This window comes from Pygocentrus nattereri, chromosome 27, assembly GCF_015220715.1.
Source record: "Pygocentrus nattereri isolate fPygNat1 chromosome 27, fPygNat1.pri, whole genome shotgun sequence".
NCBI lineage: Eukaryota > Metazoa > Chordata > Actinopteri > Characiformes > Serrasalmidae > Pygocentrus > Pygocentrus nattereri.
The window spans coordinates 10,173,349-10,187,607 of NC_051237.1; the positions used below are offsets into that span (position 1 = coordinate 10,173,349).

Sequence of the window (14,259 nt, forward strand, 5' to 3'; positions counted from 1 at the left end):
GTGTGTGTGTGTGTGTGTGTGTGTGTGTGTGTGTGTGTGTTCAGTACCCTGCATGCTTTGTGGTATTCACTTGGGTGTGTTAGTGAGTCCATTTCTGCCTGCAGGATAATCAAGAACCAACTACACTCTAAAAAAGCACACACAAATTCTCTTGTCCGTGTGAGAGAGAGAGAGAGATGGCTGACAGAATGCTGAATAAAAGAAAGAAAAAACTAAACCCAAGGAAGAATTAGTGTCACAAAGTGTTTGAAGTGTGTGAAGAATTTCATCTCATTTTTTTATTTTTTATTTTTTAAACGTCTTCATGGTGGTTGAGCGTTTTTGCAGCTTACTGTGGAGCTATTGCAGTGTACAATGCTGTTCAGCGGCTTTTCAAATCTGTGTGCGCCTCACATTGCTCTCTTTATTTGCGGACCAATGTTTTGTGCATTTGTATCTGCGTTGGGACACTCAGGCCACCTGCATGTTTTTTTTTTTTTTTTTAAATCCCATAACGCATTGCATCTTTTTAATGTGCTTTTCCTCCTCCTACCCAATTGGCCTCCCGGCCCCTCCCCTCTCTACAATTCTACCCCTTCATTGGCTCAGGATCTCAGTCTGCTACCCCTGTCGGTGGTAAGAGTTTCCACGTATTTTGCTAGTCACTCAAAATGTGTCCCTTTCCACACATTTCCCTGGGCTCCACCCTCTTCTCCAGCATATTTTCTCTTTGTGGTTGATGGAGACACTTTCATGTCAACCCTCCACTCTACTTGCTGCATGTAGAGTGTAAAGCTTCCCTGCTTGGCTCACTATGGGTGCTTTTTTTTTTTTTTTTTTTTTTTTTTCCTGCTTAAACTTTTGAAAATGTAAATTGAGAAATCCGATGCTTGGCATTGCAGAGAAAAGTGTGGAGGAGTTTGTTTGTGTTTTGTCTTTTTCAGTAGGCCTAATAGAAACCTTTTCTGCTGTTCAGTGGCAGCACTTCATTCTTCCTGTTTGGTGACACTTTATACTGTATTTTTTTTTTTTTTTGTTTTGTTTTGTTTTTTTGTTTTCTTTCCTTGTTTGTGCCCGTTAGTAGATTCTTGTTGCAAGCTCCATTTTAGGCATATGGACAAAAAAGATTTCTGAAATATTCAATATAAATGTTTCTCTACTTGCTTAGAGGGCTGAATCAATATTAAGGTTTGAATTTGGCTTTCAGGTCACTAGTTACTCATAGTTGCTCTGTTTGTGCTGTTTGATAGTATGTGTCTGAACAGTGTTTTGTTTCTTGTTTTGTCTTTTTTTTTTTTTTTTTTTTTTTTTTTTTTTTTGCGAAAATACTGGTCTCAGCCTTACTTTCTTTTCTTCCTTCTCTTTTCCCTTCCCCTCCCTTTAGCTGGCTCTCGTTCTGGCTCTCCTGGCCGTGTGTTAGCAAGCACAGCTTTGAGCACACTCAGCACAGGTGCACAACGGGTGAGTGCAGTTCCTGGCTCCCACCGCCGCAGCAGGATCCCCCGCAGTCAGGGCTGCAGCCGTGACTCTAGCCCAACACGCCTGTCTGTGGGTAAGCAACATCATCACTCAGTGTCTACCTCTACATCGCTACTGGCACAAGCTAATTTCACTTTGAAAATCAAAAATGAAAGATGATGATTGTGTTTTAATAAAAGTGTTTGTTCTGTTTTGGTGCTTTTGTCATTCAAGCATTTGCATTGTCAACCTGAATTGTGTTTTTTTTTTTTTTTTTTTTTTTTTTTTTCTTATTGCCTGTATATTTTTGTTGAGTGTAGAAACAGGGTGAAGGTAACATATACAGCAAATCATAAATGTACCAATCTTAAAATGTGTTTTTTCAATCAAAGCGCCATCAAATATCAGCCACATGTACAATGGATCAAAAGGAGGTACGTTTTCTATCCTTCTTTCCATCATCCATCCAATCTCAATAATCAATTTTTCTGTCTGAGCACTGACTGTCATCGATACTGGCGATTGGGCTGTATTATGTGCTTTGGAGAAGCTGGGCTTGTGCTCACAATAACCTGCTGAGCCACATAGTGTCCTTGCTGTGATGTTAACAAGGCGTCCCTGTGCTTAATGGCGTGCCAAATCCCATCTCAAGAATGTAGATTTAGATGAAAATTAGAGCTGTAACACAGTAAACTACAAATCCTTTATGTCTTTAACTGTTTAACTTTTCTATCCTATCCATCTTTTCCCACACTTCCTTGTCTAATTCAGTGCTTGAATAGCATGCATGTATTATCAGTATAGAAAACACATTCATGCTTCTGCTTGCTGGAATGTTTGTGTTGATGTAAATGTTGAAAATGAAGGTGATCTCTGGTGTTCATCAGGGTTTCAGATTAGGATACCTATATTTGTCAGTTGTAGCTACTCTTGCTTTATTTCATTACTTTACTGTTGTGTTTGTGACTCTTATGTCTATTCTTTCTTTTTCTTTTTCTACCTTTTATCCCTTCTTTTATATTTGTATAATCTTTGTATCTTTATGCCTATCTTTCCCTGTTTTTTCTCCATTCTTGTTTGTGTCGCCTTTTTTTCTGTCTCCTTTCTTGGGGTGGGGCAGCGCGGGGTAGTCGTATACCACGGCCTAGTGTGAGTCAGGGCTGCAGTCGCGAGGCCAGTCGAGAGAGCAGCAGAGACACCAGCCCTGTGCGCTCCTTCACACCGCTTGGTGAGTAGCCACAGCAAGTGGTACGTACAACGGAATCAACCATCTGCATATAGCTGTGGCCCAGAGAACTCTGTAAGGCCTTGTTGTTTTGACTGCGTGACAGCAGATGTAGTTAAAATCTTGGAATGGAAATTTGTGTATGTGTGCTACTCTTTGCCTCTTTAAACTGTTTTGCCTCATGGTGCACCTGAACTTGACTTGGTTTTCTCTCACTGCTTACTTTATATGGATCACTCCCCATGGCCCAATTATTGATGACTGAGGTATTTTAATGGGATGGAATCAGCCAAGATTGGTATTTTGCTCCGGTTGTTCAATTGGAAATCTACCAGTTTGTTCGATTTTGGCCAATCTTTGTTGCAATTTTGTCGTAAAGAATGTAAGCCATGTAAATGCACTAACACTGACTTTGAATGCTGCTGCTACACCTGTAGTAAATGCTGTAGCCGAATTATGCATTACGTATTGTGCTAAATGGCCACTTGTCTTTTTTTTTCTCTTAGGCAACTGATTACTCAGTTAAACATTTATATTGCCAGTTTGGTCCATTTCAAAGCAAAGCAAATAATGTTATTTACATTTCTGCTTTGTCTGAGAGATGGTACTGGAAAAGTGCTAGTGTGATTCATGTTTTTCGTTTAGCTCGCACATTATGAGCTTCGGGTTAAAATAAAAAGGCGGATGACTGTTAGCAATCTGAATTAGTCATAAAAATTCATGAATGGTGCATCCTTACTTGATTAATTCATAGTAAATTGTAATAGAACTGCAATTCTGATATATAAAAATATAAAAAAAAATATATATATATACACACACATATAAAACATCTACTTTGATTTAGTAGGAATGGTTCACTGGGGTCACCATCAAGATGATGTCATTGCTTGCTCGCTTTCCAGTTTTGCCTCGTGTCATGTTGCAGACGCTGAAAGATAATGACACAAGCAGCATTTGAGATGATATTCCAGCTTTGCTTACTAGAGAGAAAGTATTTGAAGCAAAACCTAAGACAACAGCATATATACATTTCCTTTTTTCTGTCAGTTGGTGACAACTACCCTTTGTTAAAATAACAATTGATTACATATGAAGAACTGATGAGAGAGATTTTTGCATCTACAAAACAGTAGAGGACAGGAGAAAAAGCATGTGACTTTTTTGATTTTCAAAAGCATGTGACTCAGTCACTGCCTTCATCAAATGTAATTATTTTAGAATATTTCTAACTCTGATTTGCAGAATCCTGGTTCATGAATCAGATCAAAGTCCATATGAAATTCTGTAGAGAGCTGATCATACTAGCAGAAATGGACTTTAACCTTTGGGCACTGTTGCTTAAAACGTATCACAAAGGCTGGTGGGTGATTTGGTATGGTGGTTTCTCTGGTGGGCTCTAACACTGGCTTGATTATACGTGTGTGTATGTATGTGTGTGTTACAGCTTCGCGGCACTACTCTCGCTCTACTGGTGCTCTCCACGCCCCAGATGCCTTTGGGGCAGCAGGTGAACTGTGACCCCCAGGCTGCCAAGGCCTTATTTAAAAGCAAAACAGCATACATGTGCATTTTTTAAAACAACTTTTTTCATCCTACCATTCTGCTTCTTTCAGTTTCGCTTTCATTGGACCTGCATGCTTTAATTTTAGCCTCCATAACAACTGTTCTTCCCATCTCCTAGGTGACAGCTGTGATAACACATTCCAGCAAACAGCCACAAATGTGGAAATAGACACAACTGAGGAATCCACTAAAATCAGAATCAGAAGCAATTAGTGGCAATTCTTGGAGAAAAATTTGAGAGACAGACATTTGGGAGCAGTGACAGATGACATCAGGATAAGAGCTGGGAGGGACAGGGAAAGTTTAAATGAGTGCAAGAGAGAAAGGTCTTCTTCATTTGAAGCTTTTTGCTGTCGGTTCATTTAGACTCATTAGTAAAACATTTGTGTTCAGACTGTTACCACCAATGATTTCCTGCATTCTAACCCAAGTTTTTCTGCATTTATGTATTTGCATATGTGTTTATGTATTTTGCACCCAGTTTGTTTATTTATTTTTTCGGTCTGTGGTGACACAATTGTCTGTGTTTTTGTTCCCCTGAAATGTCATTGATGGTGATGGGTTTGTTTCTTTGAGTTCATTGATTATGTGTTGATGTGAATATGCTTATATTCGATGTAGTTATGTGTAATTGTAATATGTATATGGTACATGTGTTTCAGGTTCAGGATTGGGGATGTCTCAGTCCAGTCGTCTTTCTTCCTCTGTCAGTGCCATGAGAGTCTTAAACACTGGATCCGATGTAGAGGAGGCTCTTGCTGATGCACTGGTAATCATTCACCTGCTTTCTATTTCTAATCCAAATAAAACTGCAAAAATACCGCACAGCACTGTTCATTTATTTAATTTCCAGACAAAACAGCCATAAACAAAAGTCATTCATTTTTCTGTGCCAGAAAGAATGGCAGACCTATATTTAAGAGGCAAAACTCCCCAGACCTCTCCAAAACATGTCTATAATATCAAATCTGTACGTATTTAATTTGTCCACTCTTAATTTTTGTGCACTCCACTGTCACTTTACATCTTTCATCTTTCCAATCTTAAAACCAAGGAGTTACAGCTGGGTCCTCCCAAAAGAGGCTTTTCTCAGAAGTCACAGACATTGTTACCCTACAAAGAGATACTGACATTCACACGAACAACCACCCAAACACACCTTAGCTGGCTTGTACATGTCCTCATGTGCATCTAAAATGCCTCGATTAAATATTTCTGTGCAGATTACATATAGGATTATTAACTTGCATAAGGAAAGAGGAAAATTAAAGGAAAGTAACTAGAGTTTCTAAAACGGTAGTTAAAAAAAACGACTAAAAGATGTAGAGAAAATAGGACTTATAGGAACCATGCAAAATCTGTTTTTCCACCAAAACTCAGTTAATTCAATTCGAGCTCCACTTCTGCTTCAGATCTGTAAAAAAAAAAAAAATAGATGTTTTTGTCCATCCTTCCACTGTAAGGAGTTAATGCAGCACTGTGGCTCTGAAAGAATATGTAGTTTTTAAGAAGCCGTATTAGACTATATTTTGCTCTAGAACACAGAATTTAGACCTCTGAGAATTTTTAATTTTGATTTCTTGAATCGTGAGATGCAGAAAATGCAACCAACTTCTAAGACTGATCTTTGGAGATTTTTACAAGAAGTATGGGAAAATATCCCTGCTGATCTCTTAAAAAAAAATAAAAGTAAGTCTCCCGAAAACAATGGAAGCTGTAATAAAGACTTGTACTTAATGGTGATTTTAGCGGAAATTAAATATATGAAAGGGTGGTCTCTTACTTTTGCATAGCATGCTACGCTAACATCAGTACAGTCTCTCCTTTTCACCTAAGCATGTCTTCCTGTGCTCACTCTGTGTTTAACTCTTTGCTAATTTTTTAACATTGCTCTCTGACTTTGTGTTAATGCTGCCAGCTGTTAGGAGATATGCGGAGCAAGGTTAGTCTCTACCTTTCTGTCTGTCTGTCTCAAATCAACTTCATTAAACCATTTGTTTCTTTTTGCTTGCCTTCATTTGGGCTGTCTTTGTTTTATGCCTTTTTTAAAAAAACATTCATATCCCTTTTTTTTCTGTTTCCATGAGCAGAAGAAACCAGCCCGGCGGCGGTATGATACCTACGGGATGTGTTCTGATGATGATGCTAACAGTGATGCATCAAGTGTGTGCTCAGAGCTCTCGTACAGCTCTCGTAACGGGAGCATTCCCACATACATGCGTCAAACTGAGGATGTGGCTGAAGTGCTTAATCGCTGTGCCTCCGCCAACTGGTCCGAGAGAAAGGAGGGGTTGATGGGACTGCAAACTTTGCTGAAGAACCAGCGAACTCTCAGGTAACAGACACATGCACTACAGTTCAAAGGTCTGGAAACACTGTTTTCAAGAATATGGGGAAAAAAAAATATTTCAGTGCTGGTCGTCGTCAACTTTAATTAGTTTCAACTAATTTGGAAAAAAAAAACGTTTGTGTTCAAAATGATGAACAGAGTTCTGAATTATTCCATGATGAAGATAACAGCAGGGAATTTCTTTAAATATTAATTACACTATATTATTTACCATTTAATAACATCTTCTAAAAAATAAAATATTAAATAAACCATGTTGAATTACTTTCTGGTGTCTAGTAATGTGTATGCCTGTATAACATTTCAACCTACATTATAAATTATTATTGAATAAAACAATAGCAGTTGTTACATGAGATTTTTTCCCCCCATGCTATGTGAAGAGACATTGGGTTTGTGAAAGGCACTATATAAATGTAACTTATTAGTATTATTAGATGATGATGATGATTGACAGTTTTGAACAGTATTGTATGTTCCCACAGTACCAAAACCCACATTCAGACATCTTCACAGCCAAAAGATTTTCCTGAGGCTGGAAAAAGGAGGCCACTATAAGCTATATTTGCTGCTTGTTCTGCTCTTCTTAGGGTCCCATGCTGTGAATGTCGTTGTCAGTGCCGTTGACTTTGTCTTGTCTGCTTTATTTCTTCTGTTTCAGTCGAGTCGAGCTGAAGCGGTTGTGTGAAATTTTCACCAGGATGTTTGCAGACCCACACAGCAAGGTACCCCGGCACGCTGCTTGCAGTGGGGCTCTTTTTCGCAAACAAGCAACACACACACACACGCACACACGCACACGCGCACACACACACACACACACGCAGACAGACAGACACTGCCCTACCCTGCACGAAAACCCACTCTCAGGTAACAAAATATCGGATTCTGCCTCACCTAGAGCCCGTTTTTGTCCTACCTCCCCACCCCCCAGACACACACACACGCACACCCTCAGCAGCACTCTCGACCGGGCATGCGCTCTGCACTAACTCTGGGGGTGAAGCCGGTGGCTAATGGCATGTTTGGTTTGGGTGAATTTTTCTTGCACTTCACCGACAGTTAGAATGCTCAGCTCTAGTCACTCACCACACTACCACTACCTACTCCAGTCTTTTCCGCATGCTTCCACGCACGCAAATAATTTTTTTCTGAAATTGTACGGTTATCAAAATTGCTGAAGGAAAAAAAAAAAAATCAAACGGAACAATTCTATACCTCTGCACCAGTCCCAGAGTAACGGAACTATTACATTCTGGCATTAGGTGGACCAACAAGATCTTAGAGAAACAGCTTTCTATAAATGAACTTTGCATTGATGAATAGTCAAAATCAACATACTTTTACTATTTGTGAAACCATGCATTTGCTGTAGTTTGTATTGGAATCCTGTGAGTTCCAAAGACATTTGGGTGGAAATACCTGTAGAAAAATGATACCTGGCTCCGCTTTATCTAAATACGTACCTTTAAACGTACAGACGCGTGCAAACACTAACCCGCTCGGTGTCTAATTTGCCGTTTGAGCTGTTTTCTCACTCACCTGCGACGTTTTCCTGAAGTTCCCTTGGGCATTGTCCCTGCTTTCGGTGGCTGGGCTGTTGCCCTGCTCTGTAAGTCTGATTGACGGGCTTTGGGCCCAACCCTCTCTCTGATTTGCAGCGTGAGTCCAGAGGCTTCGGCACGGCAGAATCCGGTATCAGTTCCGCCTCCTTTAAGGTACAATACACGTTCCTGCTCATTTACAAATGCCTGACCTGTCCTTCAAGGGTCTGGAATCCAGGGGCACTGTTCTTCATAATGTGCTTCCATTACGAAATCCTTAAGTGTTCTGAAAAAGAAGTTTCTTCCTTTTGTACTTTTGTGATGTTTTACTTTTGTTTTTGTTTTTTTATACTTATTCTCTTAATTCTTTCTCATAATCTCCTTCTATCTGTCTGTGTGGATGCCTGGATAGACTGTAATTGAAAATCACCAAAAAAGGCTAGTTACAAATGTACCTATGGTTCTATAAATTCTGCAAGACCACCTACGGGTTCTATGGAGCAGAGCAAAATAGACACTTCTGGTAAACTTGTACTCATGTTTAGATCTTACATGATCAAAGTCACAGGCAATGCAGCCAGTAACACACATTCTCTCCTTACACAGAGTTACTGGCAACTGTGCTGGTTATCAGGAGTTCATAGAACTATAGTTACACATGAACTGGTGTTCTAGTTTGTTCCTATAGGCTGCCAGAGGTGGTGCAAAGCACGGTTGATGACGAATAACCCAAACAAAATCATGAATGATTAGATTTGTGTAAAGTTGAAGCTGAGCACCACTGAGCTCACTGCATGACTCAAGGCCACACTGACATTGTAGAACCAGGACAAAGTGTAAGTCCATTGCCAGCTGACTGCTGAACAGACCTCCGCCAGAGAAACACCCTTCAGCACTGCCCAGGACACGGAAACCAGCATAATATGCTGAATCACGAATTGAGACTTTAGTGAAGCACAACAGATTGGGACACAGCGTGACTCTGGAATCATCCGGATTCAAAGCAGGCTCACAGACAGTTTGTGTAGTTCACCCACACCTATGATACCAGTTCATATACAAACCGTGAAGGTTCTTAACCTGTGATTTCTGAGTATTACCGGCTCTGTTGCACATCCTGCCACTGCATGGTCTCGACCTCTGCACAGCCACACTCTGCATCACCTCTGGCCGTCAGTAAAAATTAAGCAGTATTAAGTTCTCTTTCCCAAAAGTGAAGTCAAATTTTTGTTTATGCCCTTAATGTACTTGGAGGGGCTGTGAACTGTGATGAGTAAACTCACTAGATTGTGTTTTCTTTTCATGTCTTTCCCTGGGGTGCAACTGTAGAGAGTAAGTTCAGATGATTTTATGCAGATTTTTTGTCTGTTCTGACAGCAGCCTAACCATTTTTGATGCTTCTTAACATTTGGGGGTTTAAAATTTTTTTTTTTTTGCTATTTCTTATAAATTAGTGGTGCCTGTTGAGTAGCATGTAATCATATTTGATCTCAGAGTATTTAGGTCTATGTGCTAAGAGGAAAAGCTGCAACACTAATACACTAATCAATAACAGATTATGACACTCATCTGACCAGTGCTTATCAGAGGGCATTACTGTCATTGATCCTCTCCCTTGTTCATACTATTTTGTACTAACTCAATCAAAATATTACCAGTTTTTCATGCCATAAACATTAATCACTGATTTAAAATCCAATAAATGATTGGTGATCATGCTGATCAGTGTATTTGTTTATGGGCAACTAATACTAAGAAACTTCTCACACTCTAAATGTATGAAAATCCCTTACTGTGTACAAAGCAGTGGGAGTGCAAGAATTTCACAAACAAAATTTCACCTTCACATATAGATGTGGTTGCTGATTAGAATTTGTGTGTGTTCTGCACAGGTGTTCAGCATGTTTCTGGAGACGCTAGTAGACTTTATAGTGGTGCATAAGGAGGATCTACAGGACTGGCTGTTTGTTCTACTCACGCAATTGCTGAAAAAGATGGGTGCAGACCTGCTTGGCTCTGTACAAGCTAAAGTGCAGAAAGCCCTTGATGTCACAAGGTTTGTAAGATGCAAATTGTCAAATTGTCTTGCAAAATAACACTAAAGGTTTATAATTTTGCCAGCAGTACCTTCTTTGATTATTCAGCAAAAAATGTCTTTGTTATATTTCTCTCTGTAGAGAATCTTTTCCTAATGATCTGCAGTTCACCATCCTCATGAGGTTCACTGTTGACCAGACACAGACACCCAACTTAAAGGTAAGTGCTGCTTTCAGTTCTGGCTGCGTGTTTTCACAGACCAACTGGGCTGGCAGTGTTCTGAGTCATGCCCTATTAATCTGTGCTTAACTCTTAAAGCAGTATTGTACTGTGGATGGTTGCAGCTCAGGTGTTTGCCATGGTTCCTAGCAGATTGGGAGTATTTCAGAATAAGTGTTTTCAGTGCTATGAGGCGGATGTAAGCTCTGCATCAGTTCTCGTGCAAACCATGAGGTTACTGCTTGGCACAAGATTCCACCCCAACCTCATCTCTCCGGCACATGGTCTCACATACACGCCATTTGGCCCTCCTCCATTCCATCCCTGTATACTTTTTCTTTATCTTTCGTTCTGATTCTTTTCCTTTTTTCCTTTTTTTGTTCCCCCTTGCTCCCCTCCCTCCCCGTCTCTCCTTCTCTGTGCGGGACTCTCTGTCATTGACATGCTCTCCTCTCTCTCTCTGAAGCCGGGGAGAAGGCGCTGTTGCCGGTACGGGGGCGGGGCTATAGAATTGCTTCCCCTCAGAAAGCGGCGGCATGCTTGCACACTGCAGGAACATATCCAAGTGTGGAACCAAGCAGTACAGGTCAGTGAGACTCAGGGGAAGCAATTCTATAGCACGCAGGGCTCCCATCATGGAACTCCCCATCCCAAGCACAGGCCTATGGAGCCTGGATGCCTTAAAGCTTAATGACATCATAGTCTTGGCAGCTCTCACTGTTTTTACCAATGCAATCCCAGTCTTTGATCAAAAGTGAAGAAGTGCCTTTGCAAGATTGTAGAGAGTGCTGAATTGAGCCCATGCTAGAGAGAGAGAGAGAGAGAGAGAGAGAGAGAGAGAGAGAGCTCGACCTCCAAGTGCTCTCTAGTATTACCTCGTTCAATGGACCTCCTAACAGAAGCTACTTAGGTTACTAAGCACATAATGGATACTTTGCAGGTGGCCCACAAGAAGATAAAGAGTGGGGCATCAGTGCTAGGACATCCAGTAGCTCCCGTACCTTTGACACACTGCCCAAGCACTCATCTTTTGTTCATTTAGACCTCTGTCCACTGTCCCTCTTCACTTCACGCAAATGCTGTGCATCATTTCTCCCTGTTGCTATGAATATGCTAAGCATAGCTTTGTATATATGACTGTGGATGTGACTAGTTCAAATAGATTGTGATATTAAGTGTTGTGTTTTACTGGATGTTAATTGAGATTGTAGCCAAACATTGTCTTTTTATATGTACTGTGCTGGTGATTGAATTAACATTATTAGAGACACAGTGCTGAGAGAATTTTCATTAGCTGAAGGGATTTTTAAGGGTGTGAATGCTAGTTGAACACTAGTCATAATTAGCTGATGAGATGTAATAGTGATTAATGTAATGGTATACAGTGGTAATTGTATAATAGCAAATTGCTTATTTGTAATATGATTTCTTTGACAATGAAAAGTACCAAATGTTTTGTAGTTCAGTAGTAATGTGAGGCCACTATTTCCAGGTGAAGGTGGCCATCCTGAAGTACATTGAGACGCTGACGCTTCAGATGGAGCCACAGGACTTTGTGAACTCCAGTGAGACAAGACTGGCAGTTTCCCGCATTATCACATGGACCACAGAACCTAAGAGCTCTGATGTTAGGAAGGTACAAGAAAGCATTTCATGCAAAGTCCATACACATATGTGGCTGTTGCAGTTTTCAGCTTTGTTACAGCTTACAATGCAAGATAGTACCTTTTTGTAGAGCATTTTTACTCAGCAATATATAACACCTTAAACAGTCTGCTGACAACATTCATGGTTGGGTTTATACGTACTTGAATGTGCTGTAGTTGTAGTTATGAAGATTCTTATCTTGTGTGAGGTACCTTCTGAATTTCTGGAGGATCATGTAATGCTTGGTTGCAGGCAGCCCAGTCTGTGCTGATCGCACTGTTCCAGTTGAATACACCAGAGTTCACCATGCTTCTTGGTGCACTTCCTAAAACCTTCCAAGATGGAGCCACCAAACTCCTTCAGAACCACCTGCGCAATACAGGCAATGTAGCACAGGTAAGGTATTCATCATCACACATTATACAACAGTTAAATCTGGCCTCGCAAGCTGATTGAGAAGTGTTCTAACTGTGCTGATATTTCTCCATTGCTAAGCAATAGCTGTAGAAGACGCTCAAGCCATTTGAACGTTTTTACTTTGTACTTGCACACAAACAGAAAATGGATATGTTTAAGATCAATTTTGACCTTCAGCCGATTTGGTCAGACTCTGAGGCTGATACTACAATATATTCCCAAACTGTCAGTTGGTCTATGTAAGGAGCTGGAGAACGAACTGCTGGCTGTGCAGTGAGTGAGCAGAGCTTGTTACTCTGACATAGCAACAAACTGCTCGTTAAGGAACTACTGTTTTGGCGGAAGGAATTGCTAACATTATTATGAACGTATTAAATGCCACGTTCATGGCCCTATTTTATTTATTTATTTATTTAACTGTTGTATAAAAGCAAAAGAACACTCAAGGTTGTGTGTTATCGCTATAACATCATGGCTGTGGTGATCTACAGCAACCAAATCACAATTTCTCAATAACACACTCCCTCTCGCGTTCTATTACCTAACTCACACATAGACAACATTTGTTTGGCTCTGAACGTCAGAACTCTAGAACATTCTATGTGAAATTTGAACCCGTTGAGGTTCAAGTGTCGAGATTACCTTTGATTTGAGGGTTTCTTTTTTTTGTTAAATATGGTACATTTCCATTCATGAAACAATGTCTATTTTGTTGTTTCCGAAAAATTTTGTTTTCTGCTGGATTTAGGCTACAGTATAATGGAAAAATGGCCAGTGACTGACCCCTCCCAATTATTTATTTATGAATTTAGCTGTTTTAGCCACATCCATTGCTGACAGGTGCATAAAATTAAGCACTTAGCCTTTTAGTCTTGGTAGACAATGTGGCAGTAGAATGGGATGCACTGATGAGCTCAGCGAGTTTAAACGTGGCACGGTCATAGGATGCCACCTCTGCCACAAGTCAGTTTGTGAAATTTCTGTCCTGCTAGATCTGCCCCTGTCCACTGTGAGAGTTATTATTGTGAAATGGAAGCACCTGGGAGCAACAACAGTTTAGACACAAAGTGGTAGACCGTGCATACTCTCAGAGCAGGGACGGCAAGTGCTGAAGCGCACAGTGCCTATCCTCAGAAGTTCACTCACTACAGAGCCGGAGCAGTGGCAATGCATTCTGTGGCATGATGAATCACGGTTCTCTGTCTGACAGTCTGATGGATGAGTGTGGGCTTTGCGCATGCCAGGAGAACATTACCTGCCTGATTGCATTGTTTTTAAAGGGTTTGCCTAGGGAACTTAGTTCCAGTGAAGGGAAATCTTAATACTTCAGTATACCAAGACATTTTAGATTGTACAATTGTATGCTTACAACTTTGTGGGAACAGCTTGGGGAAAGCCCTTTACTATTCCAGCATGACCCCAGTGCATAAAGGGGCATGGTTGGGTTAGTTTGGTGTAGAAGAACTTGACTGGCGTGCACAGAGCCCTGACCTCAACCCCTTCGAACACCTTTGAGAAGAACTAGAACGGAGACTGAGCCAGGCCCTCACGTCCAACATCAGTGTCTGACCTCACAAATGCTCTTCTGGATGAATGAGCAAAAATTCCCACAGACACACTCCAAAATCTTGTAGAAAGCTTCCCAGATAAGTGGAAGCTGTTATAGCCACCAAGAGCAGCTTTAACAGGGGTCAGGGCACTCAATATTCATGTCTGTGGGATTTAAAATGGGATTTCCTAAAAGCTCCTTTGGTTGTAATGTGTAGATGTCCCAATACTTTTGTCCATGTAGTTTTCTTTTGTCCCAAGAATTTTTG

At 40.6% G+C, this 14,259-nt stretch overlaps 1 protein-coding gene across 33 annotated transcripts in view; it reads left to right on the forward strand.

The window, feature by feature from the left end:
• The window catches only part of clasp2 (cytoplasmic linker associated protein 2), a 53,423-nt gene that overhangs the window by 35,260 nt on the left and 3,904 nt on the right, over positions 1 to 14,259 (forward strand). For 6 of the 33 annotated variants that reach the window (XM_017695605.2, XM_017695598.2, XM_017695762.2 and 3 more), the window contains 15 exons: positions 589 to 615; positions 1,364 to 1,531; positions 1,830 to 1,871; positions 2,558 to 2,665; positions 4,110 to 4,172; positions 4,891 to 4,997; positions 6,147 to 6,170; positions 6,319 to 6,563; positions 7,240 to 7,303; positions 8,240 to 8,296; positions 9,452 to 9,454; positions 10,015 to 10,178; positions 10,300 to 10,378; positions 11,871 to 12,014; positions 12,278 to 12,421. In XM_017695605.2, the coding sequence (XP_017551094.1) occupies positions 589 to 615; positions 1,364 to 1,531; positions 1,830 to 1,871; positions 2,558 to 2,665; positions 4,110 to 4,172; positions 4,891 to 4,997; positions 6,147 to 6,170; positions 6,319 to 6,563; positions 7,240 to 7,303; positions 8,240 to 8,296; positions 9,452 to 9,454; positions 10,015 to 10,178; positions 10,300 to 10,378; positions 11,871 to 12,014; positions 12,278 to 12,421 (1,439 nt within the window). The remainder of the gene's footprint in view (positions 1 to 588; positions 616 to 1,363; positions 1,532 to 1,829; positions 1,872 to 2,557; positions 2,666 to 4,109; positions 4,173 to 4,890; positions 4,998 to 6,146; positions 6,171 to 6,318; positions 6,564 to 7,239; positions 7,304 to 8,239; positions 8,297 to 9,451; positions 9,455 to 10,014; positions 10,179 to 10,299; positions 10,379 to 11,870; positions 12,015 to 12,277; positions 12,422 to 14,259) is intronic. The other 27 variants (XM_017695621.2, XM_017695652.2, XM_017695687.2 and 24 more) reach the window with 19 other exon arrangements.